General features: G+C 44.5%; 2 protein-coding genes across 2 annotated transcripts in view; both read left to right on the forward strand.

Moving 5' to 3' along the window:
• Positions 1-472: 472 nt before the first annotated feature.
• LOC140212806 (techylectin-5A-like) lies at positions 473-10,299 on the forward strand. Its single transcript, XM_072286923.1, has 5 exons — positions 473-790; positions 1,519-1,661; positions 2,639-2,744; positions 6,752-6,919; positions 9,091-10,299. The coding sequence occupies exons 1-5, from the start codon at positions 649-651 to the stop codon at positions 9,399-9,401; spliced, it is 870 nt and encodes a 289-aa protein (XP_072143024.1). The 5' UTR covers positions 473-648; the 3' UTR covers positions 9,402-10,299.
• A 1,854-nt stretch (positions 10,300-12,153) lies between these two features.
• Positions 12,154-18,361, forward strand: part of LOC126524997 (techylectin-5A-like) — an 85,459-nt gene continuing 79,251 nt past the window's right edge. Inside the window, exon 1 of the mRNA XM_055067546.2 lies at positions 12,154-12,247. The gene's annotated coding sequence lies outside the window, so the exon portion shown is untranslated. The remainder of the gene's footprint in view (positions 12,248-18,361) is intronic.

The following is an 18,361-nucleotide window of genomic DNA, read 5'->3' on the forward strand; positions in this document are numbered from 1 at the left end:
GAAGGCCCGATAATGTCTGGGGGGAGCGCGCGAAGGAACGCGTCGGGTGGCCATCCGCCGTCTGGAAGTCGGCACTTGTGGGTTGCTTGGTTCGGGACATTGCTTAGATTGAAGCATCCGAGGTCATCATTTGTCGGAAAGTGTGAAGTGCTATGTTTCCAACACATTTTTGAAGTGGTCGCCCGAATATAGGCGGCCATGAGCCCGGTGCGCCGATGTGAAGATGCTCCGATGTTAACCTCGCGTGGTAGCTCGAACCCGGGCTCGAACTCGGGCAGCATGTCACGGCGCTACCTACATCGTCTTCTGCCATGCTATGACATCTCACCATTCAAAATGCCTTTTAAATCTTTCACATAATGCGCTAGTGGAATGAGTACACTTGCATCTGCAACAAAGAAATTACTGTAATTGTTCGTAGGTAAGGTAAATGATATTTTCATTTTGTGTGTAGGTAATAACATATACGGTTAAAATTCATTGTTTTTTAGTTCTTTGGTCTATTCTAACCAAGATAGATTTTCGTAAACAAAGACCACATGGAGATCCGTTGACCCGTTGCTTCCTGAATGGCGGTAACACTGGTGAACTCCTGATACTTGCAATACTTTCTTTCACAGTTTCGAAGTGCCACGTGCATCAGTCAAGATGGTAAGATACCTTGCCTTTCTGTTCGTGCTTGCCACCACTTCCGCCGTCGCCGTGCAGTCAGCAGCAATTGTGAAGCTATCCATCGAGCAAGCGGAGGAACCCGGATGGGAGCTCAGCCGGGTCCTGTACGACATTAAAAGTAAGAGTGATTTTTTTTATTTTTGCAGCATCGCTCAAATGTGGAAGATTATCGAGGTGTTGATTGCGAAATTATACTGTATCGCCACATTATCTCTAAAGGTGATCCCTATTAAGGTGTATTTAATGAGGCTGGCTGACTTCATCTATAGCGAATAAACGGAAACCACCGCGACTTGACTTATTGTAGCTGCGTGTCCTCGTCCTGGGCAAAGCCAACCAAGTGTGTTATGCCATGCTATGGAAACAAACAGAGTCAAGAAATGTGAAGAAAGTGGGTGTGTACCGAAACTTGACACCACCCTGAATACACGGGCCAAGATTAAAACGCAGCGGTCTCGCATGTAACTATGAGTGAACCGGTAGAACTGTTTACACTAAACGTGCCGCTAAGTTTAATGCAGGTGCAACATTTCTGTGCTTTCATAAAAGAATATAAAAAATAATTCATTTCCTCACTAAACAATAAAAAGCTTAGGTGGGCAAAAAGTCCAACTCCACAGGGCTTTAAGCAAGCACCAGAGAACTGTTTTCATGTCGTTTAATTACTAGATTGCTTTATTTGGTGTGGCAAACAAAACTGAGCCGACGATCTGCGAAACTGTTAGGAATAACTGCGTCTAGTTCTCATTTTCTGTACTACTTAGCAACTTTCCTCCTTAATTAGTGAGTCATAATAAAATGTTTCTCTCTATCTAAGTAATTGACAAAAATATATCTTTCCTTCAGATATCATTGAGCCTCGGCATTGCAGCGACCTTTTGCGTGCTGGTCAGAGGAACAGTGGCGTTTACACAATATTCCATCAGGCGGCGGGACCGGCGGGACAGAGCGTCTACTGTGACATGAAAACAGACGGCGGTGGTTGGACGGTAAGGCCACTTGCTCCTAATAGAATTTTTCCGCACACAATACCAATTACACAGCTTGAGGGAGTGTATCTTTATTTTATTTTTTTTTTTGTCTTAGGGAAATATTGCCCTCATTGCACATGCTATGCAGGCAGTGGGCTTCAGTGTCAATACAGATATACAATATGAAAATTATAGCATATTACAACGGAACTGCAAATACGAAAACCCCTGTGTCCCACGACAAGAAAATTGCAGTCGATGGATCTACAATAAATATGTGTGAACAGAAATCCTTGCAATTGCGCACCTTGAATTATATAGACAGTTGGCTTTACTGTTACCAATGGCAAGTTTCACCCTACTTTTTTCATGCGTTTAGGCATTTAGTTTACTAAAGCTAAATGCTGACGTAGATATTTCATTACATTATTAAGTGCACCTCGCAAATATCTCCATTGGATGTATCCCATATCCCATAATCAATTACGTGCACATAACAATCGCTCACAAACGTTCACAACAAGAAGGTATACAAAGATATATTTCGCACTCTAACGATTCATATACTCTGTTTGCTACGCCGCAAATATCAATTGGTGAAGCGGTGGCGGTTTTCATTCACTTGTAGACATTTCGTTCTGCCTCTCGTCAAATGTGTTATCTGCTTTATCGCAATCTCCTTGCGTCTGGCGTCTTGGCAAGCGCTATTTGGTGGTTCCGTGTCCTCTGGAAGTATAGCGACTCTTATTTAAATGCCTTATTGGTAATGGGGCTAGAATGACACATCGCACGTATATAACCATTCGTAATTCTTTAAAAAGTGCACCATTTGAGGTCGACGTGTAATGTAGATGGCAAGGGGTCCTGGTAAATTCGTTCAACCAGCAGCTTTGAATTTGTTTTCAATTTAACACACATGATAAAGAGAGAATCACCTATTGTTTATGGTGTAGCATGTAGTTTGCGCCAATCTATGAGAGAATTTTTTAACGCAGGTGATCCAAAGGAGAGGACAGTTTGGAAACAGCGTCTACTATTTCTATCGAAACTGGACAGAATATGCCAATGGCTTCGGTGATCCTGCTCAGGAGTACTGGATAGGTAAGTCGGCCCACCTGAGCGCCTGGGAAATTTGACCTTCACCTTCTAGCAACAGTCACCACGGTACTGTGTAGACCGTTTTATTCAGGGCACCGCCATTTTGCGATCACAGTGCCGTCTATCGTCTGGCGTCATGCTGGTATGTGGGATCGGGCTGGAGCGTGCACGGCGAACGTGGTGTTGACGATGAGTGGCAATATTTCGCGCTTGCCCGAGAGGTATCAAGAAGTTGTTTGGATTGGAAAACTTCTTAGCGTGTCGTGACTGAGCTTTTACCTTCGATATATTCGCAATATTGAACGGCGATGGGCCTAGAGACGCTCGCGCAAATCTGCCCACCATAGACATAGGAGGATGGTCAAGTCTGAACATTGTCGATACGGAACGTATACGTGGAACGTGTTGTTATTGTACGTCTAGCCTTGAACTTTATTAAGGTATCATTCAGGCGACAACAATTACAGGTCCCTCCATGTTCCATGCTGTGTGCCGCATCAGCGTACATTCCCATCCATGTAACTGCGAAGCTCCGAGGAAACACGTTTTGCTAGCTTTTGTGTTCCTGAAATTTCTGGTTGTAAGATTTTCTGAACACTGTTTGTCGGGCATCCGGGCATCAAGCTTTACAAAATAAAGAACTGTAAAATACCTCCATCAGAAGCGCTGTTAACATGAATAAAATGAGCTGATAATAATGGTCACAAAAATGTCTCGATCAATCAGACGCACTCGTCGCGTTAAAAGATAATACGCACTCCTATGTCTCGATTGGTGCCTGTCCAAGCAAGGGCATCTCGCCTAGTCGAGTGAGCCGAAAACAAACAAATACTCTTTGCAAAAGCAACTTTAATTTCTGCAGTAATACAGCCCGCAATGAGCAGCGTCGCCAGCTTGCCGACGAGATTCGGAAGCATGGGAGAGCGCGTGTGAACTAGGGTAGACTGGCAACACGGTAGGCATGGCTTTGTTTACAGAATAGAAAAGTACACACTTGCATTTCTTCGCCGGCAGGTACTGTTTTCATAATACGTCCTCGGTGAACTTGCTCCAGAAAACAAGTTGCCAGACATGACGATCTTAGAACACGTTTGAACAGAACAAGTTAATTGTGGTGCACGAAGAAGTAGTTAACTTCATCCATTCGCAATAGTTGAGTGACTCGAATACGCGCCTCTCTTTCATATTCCAATTTGATCATGGGTGCCGAGTTCCGAGTTCGTCGCCGAGCCCTCACTGGAAACAAAACCTTCCGAACATACTCGCGACGGCATCAAATCCTTTCTGTTTACGCTGGCAATACAAAGCGGACGCTTCTCTGCTACCACAGCGGCGGTGTCCACGAAGTCGCCGCTTGCTGAAGATGCGCTTCACGCTTGCTTCCGAAAATTATTTTTCCAGCCGAATACAGCAGAATGGTAGCCCATCGACCTTGAGTCATCTGGTATAGCAGAAATCCCAGACGGAACACGCTAAAATCGCACTGATTCGCAATTCAACCGCTACCTATCCAAGTTGCTGCTAGGAGAAAACGGAATCCGCCCATACCAGTGCGAGGAGGAGAGCGGCACAGCGCGCTGGTTCGAGCCTACGTTCTTCCTCGCCGATAAAACGGTCTATAGTACTAATAAAAATTTTACAGTTTCCATATATAAAATAGAATCTTCGTAAGCAATGCTTGCCCATAAACGTAGATAGGACTACATCGTAACATGGACTAAGCCAGATGAAGATTAATTATTCTGTGGCTTTAGTGGTTACCTTTATGTTTTCTGAAACAACGTCCTTTCACCAACACCTACTTTACGTATATAGGTCGCTTTTATTTACCTACATTATTTTTTTACAAATTGCTTGTGGCAAATATCACAGTTGAAAATCTTGATCTAAATTATTCGATGAGGTGGTCATTCCTTCTACGAGAAGTCAAAATGTTTATTTCAATAATTAAAACTCTTGCGCTTATAAGCTTTTGTTTATTGCTAATTTCCTGCACCTATTTCTATCTACGTATTGTAGCTAATGAGCGTGCACGACTTATGGACATTGAATGAAGTCTCAGGATGGAATCGCCAAACCGCAAGGAAGTACGCTTTCGACGTCGCATACCAAAGACCTTTTCGAACGAGGCCAATGTTTTGAAATGCCAATTTTTAAAGTGTCGCTCATTGCGTTGGGTTGGTGTGTAGCGGTGAAGTTCCTCACCCGATTGCCACAGGGGCAATGTCCAAGATTTCGGGTATGCAAGTGGCGGAGACACCACCTTAGTGTCAAATCTTGCCGGGTGTATAAGCGAAACAATTACGCACAATGAGGAAATCATGATGATGGAGCGAACTGCGGTCCTTCCGAAATATTGGCAGTGTTGAGTGCGCGATTAGGACGGGGAACGAAGTGAAATTCAGCTGTAGTATTCGTGCCCATAAAAAGGCTCAAAGTAAAGCAGCTTGGATGAAAGTACTGGGAGGAACTCATCCTGAACCAAATGGCCTAAGCTGTAGAATGTGCAAGCATAGCGTGAAATGTGGTCATATATGGGAATTCTTGTAGGTGTGCTGACGAAAACGGCACAATTTTATACAGGCACAGCAAAAAAGAAATTAGAGCAGAAACAATCTCAAAATTACTGTCGGCGTTAATGTGCTTAGCATATAAGGGAGGTAGCCACACACACCGTTTTATCTCCTCAGGAAGGCCTCTTGTATGAGAGTCTACTGCTGCCGGAATTTCCTTTCGCACTTCCCTCTGCTCTGGCTAAGTCAGCTAGTGTCGTCGCCTGTAAGGCTGCGCTTGACGCGTGTCTCAATGTAAATGACGCACTTTAGATTTCCCTTAGCAACAGATATATTTTAGGGGATATCCTTTTTCGTCCTTGATGAGTGGCAAACAACTAGTCGCCCATCTTGGCACGAAATAGGTATGATTTAATAGCGGCCCATAACTACTGGCACATAAAACAATTACCGAAGCAGGGGTGAACCAGGCTCACTGCCCCAGTCCCGGTGTCAGATAGTGACTGAAGTCGGTCACTGACATACCGCAAACAGAGTGAGTTTCCCCGTCAATGGTAATCGCATTGAAACCGAGCTTGGTGGCCGCGTAAGTCAGCATCCATTTCTCTAAATGATAAATCGAAGATGCTGACGCCGAATGCAAATATCCTCATTGCGAAATATCTTTATATTAGATATTTTTTAATGGAAACAAACGAAGCAAGACATTTGTTTTTAGTGGTTCAAATGATCTTCATCGGCCCGCGTAGTGCACCAATTCAGTGCAACAGTTCAGTGCGAGAAGTTCGTTTTCGTTGACAGGCACATCATCTTTTTTTTTTTTTTTTGTTTCCTAAGCCTCAATCACTGTAAATATGAACTGATATGTTGATAATAATAGATGCATAATGCTAGCGCATAAATTTACCTGACTGGGACAGTTTTTGTCTTGCTCAGCTGAGAAAGCAACCATCAAAGCATGAGTTGAAGATTGTATATGTTTGAGATAGCAGAAAGAAAGAAAGCTATGTTTGTAAACTACAAAATCATTCTGCTGGCTAACCTACACCGCTCTCATGTCTCAATTTCACTGCTATCATGAGTACTACTTTCCTTCCAGTGGCGAGATGCAGTAGTCGCCAAAATGCCATGCAATGGCTATAGACATGGCTGATCTTTGTCGCACTAAAATCACTGTCGTCAGCGCAAAAGAGATGGTTTCTGGCTCTGTTCCTCTATAGCTAACATTAAATCTCTCCATACCTTGCGTTGTGTGAGCGCAATAGCAATAGATGGCGTAGCCTTTCCAAGGCAAAAGAAAAAGAGATACCTAAATAATTAATGTAGGTACTTATAAATACATGTTCCAGTTCGCAAACACACAAAAAAAACGCATTATTTGCGATAATACGCACTTATTTGTACGACAAGTAACGAAATTTCAGTTCTACTTATGAATTTTGTGCACGCTGAGATTTGATGGCCTTCGCACAGAACATCGAAACGTCTCGTTTTCAGGAAACAACGCTCTGCACGCACTGACGTCCGGCGACGAAGACATGTCTCTTCGGGTGGTTCTGAAGAATAACACAGAAGACAGTGTTTCTGTCGACTACGAAAGCATTCGCGTCGGCAATGAAGACGACCTATACAAGCTGCACATTGGAAAGCTGGTAGGCCCAGAAGGTAGGTTTACGTCATGTACCACTTCTTCCAAGCAGTAAGTCGTACCGTGTTTGTAGCGGTGGTTATTGGGATTATTGAGCCAGACAGCAGTCTCCAGGGTGCATAAACGATGACGAATATTACCTAAACGTTTACTGTATCGCTTTCAGAAACCTTTGTCTTCGGTGGGCTATCAGAGGCCCGCCGCAAAGGCACTGCTATATCAGCCACAACTTTTATACAGCAGTCGCACGATGTTTCCATCATCTATTTATTCAGCCTATTCTTTTCCATGGCCTGACGAAGGCCACTGGCGAAGATCTGCGATTACCCCTTGCTTGCGTCAAAGCACTTCATTCAGTACCTGACAATTTCAACCCACCAAATACTACTCAGCCCGCCACAGCATTTATTTCTCCTTCGCACTCGTGGTATGAACCTAACAGCTTACGGATTATGTATTTCTGATCAAAACTTTACTCGCCCTGAGCGTCTGTTATCCTTAATCTAATCTCTGAAATTAAATTGGAAGTAGGTGTTTTCACTGCACGGTCAAGTTTCACTCTTAACAATGGCTATATTACAAAAACGCGTGGTACAGTATATAGCCATGGTTTTCCATACAAAAAAGCCAGAAGTCATGAAGTAGAACGGCAAGGAGGTCTTGTTTGGAGAAAAAAAAAAATATCGATCCTTTCAACTCTGTAACGATACCAGCGAAGCTGTTGTAGCACACGACACACAGAGGACGCTTAATTTTGAAGAACTGTACGATCACAATCATTGTCTTGATCGGTGGTTACTGTGACAAAGGCACGCACGCACATTTATTGCTTTTGAGAGCTTTTATTGTAGTAGCATGATACTTGAGTCTTCTTGCGCATTCTCAGCTTCGCGGCATGCATCGCCTTATGTGCCTTGCCGTATACGCTCGGCGTTCTCTGCACCATCTTGGGTGACGTCTGCCGGCCGCCGGCGCCGTTGACATTCCCGTTGGTGCTTGGTCCTTCCTCGAAGGCACGTAAGATGTTGCTTTTCGGGAGTCCTAACTGCACGTGGCCCTCCTACGCTTACTGCAGAAAACGAATGGAGTGGACAGCTCGGCAGCTGCCGGTTTTATCACATTTTGTTCTTCAGCGCTGACAACTACCGCCACCTCGGGGAGCAGTAAGGAACTAGTCATGAACGTGATGGGAGAGCGTACAAAGAGAGGGCAGTGCGCGCATAGAAATAGGTTGCGCGGTGGTATCCATTGCTCAGAGGCACGGCGGCCGTGTCACAGGGGTATAAGCCATTCCTTGCAGGTGTACGAGGCATTGCTTACGCGCTTATGGGCCATTGATGATAAATGTTTCCGACATGATGTTGTGTATGCTGTATGCGTGAATAGAAAGAATGTAAGCATTGTTCGCTTCACTTTGCTGAGTGCTGGAAGCCTCTGTATTACGGGGTTATCAGCCATTCCATTTTTGATTGCTTACAGAGGTATGAGCCAGTGATGATCATAGTTTTTCGTTTACGCGCACAAAAAATATACGGAACCCCCTACACATAAACAGCTTCCCTGTAAATAATGCAGTCTGGCCAGGACACTCTGAAACATCGACATAACATACACGGTATCTTCAGAATGTTTCTCAATATTTATGCCTAAGAGTAAAAAGTATACTGTTCATAACGCATGCTGCAATGCTAAAGCATAATTAAAAAAAAACTTCCTTAGCCTTTCAAATTAGCGTCTGCAAATTATTTTAAGGTAGAACCATCATTACTCATGCATACGTAGGCTAGCACTTCACACATTGTGCGTTTCTATGTGAAAAGGCCAACACAAAATCAATAACAACATAAATAAAACTATATTAATGCACCAAGAGGGCTCAAAGGTGCTGAGCATTTATTGCCAGTGAAATAGTACCCATCCACGAAATCACAGCAATGTGTAAAGTCCTTTATAGGAATGGAAGATGGTTGGGCACAGGACAGATCAATCTCGGAATGACGTTGCCGTCATTTTTCCCAGCAGTAAAGCTCTGTTCTTAAACACCTTTAACTTGCAACTACGCTGCATAATTTCGCCGCAATTATAGGTCGTGGGGCCGTGATGGCTTGGAACGAAATATACCTTTCGTTTCGTTAGCATGCCTTGAAATCCAACTGTTTTATTCACCAGTCTTCTTCCTCCCTCCCAGGCTGGGACGCCATGGCGGACGGCAACGGTCACAACTTCTCCACCTTTGACCGCGACAACGATCTTGATCCTGAGAACTGTGCGGTCTGGTTCCGAGGTGGTTGGTGGTACAACGAGTGCTACGTGGCGAACCTTAATGGGCTGAACCTGAATGGACCGCATGACAGCTACGGAGACGGGATCGAGTGGACCGTGAGAGGCCAACCAGCGCGCCTTTACCGTTATTCTTATCCCGCTGTTGAAATGATGATTCGGCCATCCGGGTCCTCGCTTCACCGCCCAAGCCAGCTGCTGTCTCTCTCGTTATCTTAAATTTATAAGGCGCAGATCGGCGAACAAACGCCTCACGTTGTGCAGCAGCTTGATGAATCAGCCACCTGCATAACTGTTGTAAGCAGTCCCTGATACAGCGTGACGAATACTTACAACAGGCTTCAGTGCCACTGTCACTGTGTTGGGCATAACACTAAATAGCTTAAAGGTGCTCCTGAATATGTTCTGCAGGTAAGCTTGAAGGGAATGCACTTGACGTGAGTTTGTTGCTTCACGCGATGTATCATCGTGCATAACTGCACACCGAAAAAGTTTTTCATATCAATTTAATGTCTTTAGTTCATGAAAGTTGCTTTATGGTCCAATGGAAACTAGTAAAGAAGCAGATGGGGATTGACTGTGAGATTAATTTGTCAGATGAATATGAACAGCCGTCGAACCTAAGCCGTGATATAACACTCTTGCAAAAGATATCAGAGAACGTTAAAGCCTACTATAGGAGAAGGTCGAAACGTGTGGATGCTGACTTGCACCCCCCCCCCCCCCACCCCACCCCGTAGCTACGCCACTGATCACACTACCTATTTACCATCCCTTGCTACCAATTCTCACGATCTATAAGGTCATCTCGTTGTATGTTCTGCGAAATATATTGTCTGCGCAACTAAACTACTGCCTGCTAAACTGAACTATGCTATTTGCTACCCCCTTTCGTTTCTATTACACACGGCTTTATTCCTGTATCTCAGCGTTACTCCTAAGATATTTTTTCGTTTCAGTGCTGATTGCGCGGTTTTTTTTTTGTTTGGATGAAGAAACCAAGTTTTTGGATGCTGAGATAGGGTGACACGATTTCAGCCCTGATACGCATCCCATGATTCCATTCTGCGTATATTTAATCCCTTGTTTTAAATAAATCAACCAGTTATCAGTCTGCCCTCGTATCGTCCACTTCCTTTGTCTTCGTGCGAGTAGCGCTGCCCCACCACTGGGAACATCTTCAGTTACCAATTCACCCAGCTTGGTTTGTTAATATCGTTTTGTACTTGCTCCGAAGCTTCGTAATTCCCTTGCATATTCCTGCCAGTTATGATATTATCTTTAGAATGATAACAGGAAGCTGTGAAAAGTAAGAATTAACACATGCTGTCTCGGTATTCGAGGAATTTTGACATGCCTGCGATAACAAGGAAGATTGAACTGCGTTGGCATGTTGGTCTTTACAAAAATTTATGGCACTCATATTTGCCTGAAAAAATTTTGACAGTGTTAGTTGGCCTACCATCTCTCTATGGCGGTATCCGATGTATTTATAATCGCTATAAAGGTGTGAATTCAAGGTACGCTGCAAATAAATATTTTACTGGAGAGTATACTGATCAGTGAGTGCTTTTTTTGTTACTTTTCCATTTCACGCTCGTAAACGCACACAGGAAGTTGGTCAGACTGATTGCATTGTGCAAAAACAATTCTAGCTCCACAACTCCTATCTCTGCAGAACCACAGACATTCGCGATTCACTAGTAAAAAAATGAGGCGTCGGTTCACCTGACCGACCTACAAAGTAGTTGCTTAAAGGGTGTCCTTTATCCTGCAATATCCAGAAGAGATAGCTGGATATTTAAGTTAGTGCGCCGTTAGCAAATGGTACAAGCTGATGGGTGCCACATGCCTGGTCTACACGGGGTCTTCGTTTTTATGCTTACGGAATTTTTAAAAACCGCCTGTTGCAGATAATTCAATTCTAGACCTTGGACTGGAAGAGAAAGGCGGATATTCTTTGCACGAGAAATCGAAACACATATCCAAGAAAATAAAAACACATTCGCTGATTACCTTCCTAATTAATTAGTTTACAGCACTCATAGCAATTTAAGAAATTTAGGTGGTGAGTATGTAAGGCGCACCCCATTTGTAGTGAATTTACGGAATGACACCAGTTTAGAGATATGCGCCACGAAACTCGCAGTAAAATTGTACTGTTGTTCCACTTACCTTTTTCATAACGCTATTTTAGGCACTGATGCACAGAAGTAACTGCAACGCCCACGTATTTCGGCCCACGCTTCGGGAAATAATATCTCGAAACTGGTGCCATCCTGTACATACATAAATTTCAAGTCTATGCGTCTTGCAAGTTCACCGGCTACAACTCGTAAATTGCAATATGAGCTGCAAATAATGTGTGCTGAAATGTGTGCTGTAAATATCTGGCAGTAAAACTTTGACACGGGGAGTTGGTTCAATTTTTGTATAAACATGCAGCGCGACTGAGACAAGGACGATAAGAAACGCACAGCTACATTTGTCGTATACTGGTATGTCCTGCATCCTCGGAAAATCCAACTCAAGGACAAGAATTATGCTGCCTGCCACCCGCAATAATTAAACATTCCGGAAAACGTAGAAATGATCACCTTTTATATTGAATCAGTAGCTTTCAGGATTTACCGCCCGTCAAAGTAAGCCACAAGATGACATAAACCTTATGATATTGAACACAACCTGATCGAGGAAATTGAACATATGAGCTAACAAAATAAGTGTCCTTACGTAGGTCTAGGGTACCAAATAGATAAATTGGGTTAGTACTTTTATTACCATGCCTAATTAAGAATAATGATTGCCTTAGTGAAAGGCCACGTATCACAGTAAGTGCTAAAGGTTTCGGGCACTGATATTTTCGGTCACAGCTCACAAGTTTCCGGGAGGTAATACGTACAGTCTGCTGGGAATGTCACCCATAATGGTCCGCTGAGTCTCTACTGCTACTGCACTTAGCATTTTATCTCCTTCGGTACAGACTGCCGGTCCTGCATAGCCTTCCTGAAGCGTCTTATGGCCTGGGATAACCCCTGATAGGAGCCATTGGAGGGGCCCCCAAGGTAAATTTTCTTTTCCCACCTATCTTTGAAACGTGCAAAAGGTTTTGGAACAAGTTTGCTGCCTCCCAGGAATATATCTGCAAAATAATTTTCAAAGAGACCTAGTACGAGTGCAGACGCTAAGAGCGCAGTATTTACTTCCATACTCGGTCCACAACGCTGCTCTAGTTGAAGGAGTGTGATGAAGCCGGTAGCGGCGCACCGCCTATGGCGTTACGTCTCCTGGCTTCAACGTTTTGTTTCTTCGTTCAGCTCGTTTAGTGTTGACTGTCTGGATTCTCGCCCTTTTTCCGAAGAAAAGACTTTAGTCGCGTCGGGAAGAGTTCCCGATTACCAACGATCCATAACATCACTCTTGACCTTTCTATGTGAGATTGGCTTAGACGGTCGGCCTTATAGAACCTATGACATGACTACAGTGTGAAATATTATTGCACGATGACGTTTTGCGTGGACATGATTACTCCTGCGTGGAGCGTGTCTAAAGAGCACATCCGTGTATTGGACGATGTGTATGTAGTAAATCATTCTATACAATAACAGAATCACCTGCCACCTACGCCTTTGCCTGTATCTCCCATTTCCTCTTACCACAGTGGGGAAACACGCTCGAGACACGCTCTCCTCGGCGACCTCACCAACTTTATCTTCATTATAATCTACTACTGCTCCTCCTCCCCCTCCTTCTTCTTTCATTGGGAATGGACGGGCGCGGTTGGCCACACATACTTCCAGTTGCTGTTAGTCTAGTAACGTTGGTCTCATTTGATACGGTGTACTAGACAGCTGCGCCTGGCTAAATTTTCTCTTACGGAGAGGCATAGGCGGAACGTTTCCTTTCATACTTATCTTTTTGGTGACCACACAATGTGTAGGCTAAAATGAAACGTCGCCTTTATGCTCGTTCGTGCGAATACGTCATCAGTGCGCACGTCGGCTCAATGATGGATGACCCTTAGCCGACTCGCGTCGAAAGAATGCCTAACGCAACAAGCTGTGGCAGTGAAGGCGTCGCACCTCGCAGGTGTTCAGCTCCGGAAGCAAAGGATGTTTTCCCGCCAGATGCGGGCACTCGGAGTCGTTCGCATCGCCGCGCCGTGCCCAACACACGGACCGATCACGTCACGAGGTTTCCCGAATGCCTGGACGGCGAGAGGGCTCTTCGCGGCACTCGGCGGCGGACGCGGTATCAACGCTATGCAGCAGACTCAGCTGCGCGCAACTGCATTCCACAACGCTTCCTATGTACGCGATAAAGCTGCACCGTGTGCTCGCGCTCGTGTGCTTGTAGTTTGGGGTGCCACGTGGTACAAAACGACTTTGTCCTGCAGACATAGTAGCCAAATCCATATTGCGCATTTTGAAGCGCTGTCTATAGCTCAATGCCAAATGACATCCACCAAAGCATTCAGCTGGGAGTGAGCGCGCGTGGGCACGCGTCCTTTAGGGATGCTAACAGCCTTTTCAGGGTTAGCATACGTGTGGCCTTGACTTCAGTTTCGAGTGGTTCGAGGCTAATTCAGTTTTCACAAGTGATCGTAAATAGCAAGACATGATGGCTACGGCCCCGATAAGCGGTGTGTGAATGTTTGATTCCTACTTGGGCGAGCAAGGCCGACTGGGAGCAGACGATAGTCGGCTTGTTCCGGCAATGCGTGATTATTAACGAAATTCGAGACACAGATCCTGGCTCACTGGAACCTGCACATGCTAACATAGCGGTAAAATAGCTTGGTAACATATAATTCATAATCATTTGGAATCTAACATTTTCTTTTTCCGCAGTCAAGACGGTTTTAGAAAAGGCTTTTCGTGCGAGACACAGTCACTGGAATTTACAACAGATATCAAACTTAACATCAATCACTACTTACCGCCCAACTGCTTGTTCCTAGACTTTTTCAAAGCGTTTGATCGTGTTACAAATCGCCGCCTCATATCGAAAATTTCCGCGTTAACGTTAGACCCCAGTGCGTTGTCATGGTTACGTAACTTTCTGTGTACTTGAGAGCAGTTGTCCTCCGTTGATGACTTCAATTCCCCAAATCTAACGTTATTTCTGGTGGACCACCCGGAAGAGTCCTTGGGCCTCTGTGGACTTTAATCCGTATAAATGAGCTGCCTAACAAGATATCGTCTTCCATTTGAATATTCGCCGATGATTACATAATCTATAATCCAATAGTCAACAGGAATGTTCATATAGCGCTCCAACGAGACATGGAGATAGTGAACCAGTGGGGTACTACATGTCTCATGACTCCAAACGTGTCAAAGTGTAAAACAATGTCTTCTACTCGTAAATTTGTTATTTCGCAGTTGATCCACTACATTATCAAAAATACTATATCCCCGATTGCAGAATATAAGTATAGGCGTGCATTTCACACATAACCTATGATGTTCTGAGCACATTACGTGTGCCTCTGTGAATGCATCTATACCGTTAGGGTTTTTTTTTGCCAGAACTTGTGCAGTGTTCCGTCTGCCCTGCGTAAAATGCCATACTTAACGTTCGTGCGACACCAGCTTGAGTGCGCGTCTTCCATTTGGCCACAACATCAGCAATACGTAATTGAAGCGTTGTGAATCATTCATAACAGGGCAAGTTGTTTCATTACTCATAATTACAGTGCCCAGTCTCGCACAACGCAGATCAAAGCCGAACTATGGTTTCATTCGTTGAGTATTCCCCGTGATATTGCGTTGTTGTCATTATTCCGTAAATCCATTCACTCTGACGGAGTATCCCTACCACGATTGAAACACCACGTCTTCACATCGGGCAGATTGCGAAATGGTTTCAGCTATGCCCGCGTATATTTCGCGACGCAAGCACTTGACTAACATCACTGCCTCGCGCTGCCCGTCTCTGGAACAGCATTCCGGATAGCATTGCTTCGCTCAGAAGACGCTGTGCGTAGGGTTGAGTTATTACGTGGGTGCTTATCAATCCCATAAGTTTTAAGTTTCGAATGCATTGTCACGCGTTGTGAGATGATATTTTTAAACATCACGCAATGTATACCGATCTACCGTGAAGTAGTTTGCTCATTATTGGAATCGTTTTTGCTTTTATTGCTTTTCTGGCTATCCTTAAGGAATTCTTATCTGTCGATTTCATTTTCCCTTTTTTAACGCCTTTGTACTTTCTCCGAAATGCAAAATTTTTTCCTTTTGAACCATGCATGATTTATATGCTTGCGTGCATCAATATCTCCTTACCCACCGTATTTGTGATAAATCGTACGATATGCCCCCGTCACCCTATCAATGCCTCTTCGTAGCCTGTGAGGTCTTTCTAAATAAAATCACTGAATAAAAAAAAACACAGTAACACAGAAAGAAGCGCACTGATTCACACACCCTTCTTAACTGATGCCGTATATTGGTCAAAACCGGCTGTCTAGGGAAACAGTTTAAATGGCTAAATATAGCAGTCATTGGCTTCATCGAAACTGACCAGGAAAAGACATCGGTGTGATATTAGAACTTTTGGGAAAACGATCAATTCGCGCTCTGCTTGTAAAGAAGTGCCGCGCACGCAGGCCTGCAAAATTTGGCGGAGCTGTTCACAGCCGCCAATGCTATCCATGCATTGTGATTTTCACTCAACCGAAGGTCCTGTTCAGACCCTTTAATAGGCAGCTCTAACTCAGGCCAACTCCACATTTCATATTTAATTACGTTCAAAAAAGAAAAAAAAATACTGTCATTTGAAACACAGGAACAGAAGCCACTTGACCTATTTCTATGAAATATGCTGAATTCCAGAAAGAAAGTTACTGGTGACTCAACACTAGTGAATCAAGTAAGCAGCAATTTAATTTGTGGCATGAATGGTTTTTTTTTTTTTTTACATTTCCGGAAAACTGGTAAAATTAACAAAAATGATGCCCCAAGTTTAGAAATTCGTAAGCTTGCACTGAAATTCATATTGTAGGTCTGTAAATTCCACTTGTTACAGCATTAGTAGGAGATTATTCTGATTTAGGAATTTGATTTTTTATTTAACTTGTCACCACGTTTGCCAGAGTTTTTCCACGGTGTTAAACATTATTGGCATTTGTCAAAGCAGTGCCCAACGCATCAGTTATTGGTGCTTTAGATGTATGCGGTTTACAGAATCGCTTTTTTTTTTATTCCCGAAATAAACAGCTCTAAGCTTTATACGTGAGTCATTCGGATTTTTGTGATTTTACACAACATTGCAGATCATTCCCATCCTAAATAACATGTTCTTGAATAGAGAAATCAGAGTGGATCCCGAGATAAGGGGTCTTTTAACCGCTGACAGTATACGAGAAAGGTCGGCGGCGCAGTTATCTACTCATGGTTCAGTAACGTCTGACATTGTTATAATAGGCGTATATTGCGCTCCGTCTATGAAAAAAAAAACAGAAAAATACATTACGCGATACTCAGAGATGGGTCTTGTTCTAATGCCATGGAGATCGCGACAATGGGTGCTGCCTTCACCCACGTTTTGGACGAGGATGCGAGTAAAGGGCCGTTTATAGTCCGACGTAACGCCCGCGCGCGCGCACGCTACGTCACGTCGGCGAAAACGACCCCTCCATAGTCGGGCGCACAGGCGCAGCCAACGTAACCGGCGGCTTCCGACGCGCCCCGACGGGCTCGGCGTCGATATGGCTCCTGAGCCATTCGCGCGTCGGAGTTGGCGGAACTCTCGCACCACAATGCATTGCGCGCGAAGAAAAAGGCGCCAACACAACTCCGCAGACGGCTTTTGCGGACGGCGGGCGACTTGGCGACCGTTCTGCGCATGCTCCGAAGATAGGAGCCGAGGGCGCCCGCGTTGAAGTCTAGATGGGATGGCATCTCGGCTGGCGCAGCGCAACCGACGTAGCGTGGCTGACCACGAACGACGCTCGCCCGCGCGCCGATAACGTCGGACTATAAACGTGCCTTAAGTAGCTATACGATTTGTAGACTTTCGCCTAGTCATTTACACATTGACGTTGCCCCATGCCAAATACCACTTTGTTCGGGTCATCCACAGCGAACACACTAAAGAATGTATTATTCAGTCCAATATTGTGCTTCAGTGGTTCGCTGACAGCGCACCATAGCAATGTGGGTAACGGTGAGGGTCACTGTGTTGCTGGAGTGGTGCGGGGCGACCTATCGCCAATGCAATCTGCGCCGATCTCTAAAAGGGACGAGTGTCCGCTATCGTGAGTGCCGCACGCTTCGTTCATAACGCAGCCTTGCCGGGTTTGCTCGGCAGCTCCTGGCATGTGTATTTCAGATTTGTGCAGAGCTGGCGTGACGTTTGCCAATGAAGATATCATCATACCACCTTGCCTAATCAAGATGCCTGCAAAGATATCGCTATTCAAATAACAAAACGTAGTGTGCACTTCTTTTTCTTCTGTTTCAGAGAAGTGCTACAAAAAATAAATCGGTGTGTCGTAAGTAAAGAATACTGAGGGAATTGGGTAAATACGTTATGCATATGGAGGCAAGAAAACAACGAAACTTAAATGCATGTGCATTCAGGTAGACAAACGAGAAGTAAATCGAAGCGCTTCCCGGTCTATAGACGTTTCGACGTTTCCGCACCTGTTACGCAGGTATGCAAAACTAACGCGCTCGAATTTTCACACCAACGACGGACTCCCCTCAGGGACATGTGTGCCTCACTGGTGTTTCACGAAAAGCACGCTTAACTTAGTTTCGCGAACAACTGTAGATTTGTAAACTTAAACGACATCTGGAATTTTATAGAAGCACGTCATCTTTTTTAGTTTTGTCTGAGATGGTGCGATAATTTGTCAGAGGGCCAGCGATAAAATGAACCTTGAATTTGCTTTGAGAATTCGGACAATGTGGTTCTTGCTAACGCAGTCTTGAAATGTTCGAAGGAACACGTCCAAACCAAGAAGACACATTATACCAGACAATACATAGAGTATGCGCGGGGCCAGGACTCATACCATCTGCGTACTGCGTTCATATATACCTGCTCTCTGCTTGTGCTCTACCTTCGCGCCATAGATATCTATTTGCCATTCTGGAAGAAGACGAAGTGCCTTTCAGGCAGAACGCCGAGTCTTCCAGCTCTACTCATTTTGTGAATTTCTTGGACTC

This window comes from Dermacentor andersoni, chromosome 3 (assembly GCF_023375885.2).
Source record: "Dermacentor andersoni chromosome 3, qqDerAnde1_hic_scaffold, whole genome shotgun sequence".
In the NCBI taxonomy this organism is placed as follows: Eukaryota; Metazoa; Arthropoda; class Arachnida; order Ixodida; family Ixodidae; genus Dermacentor; species Dermacentor andersoni.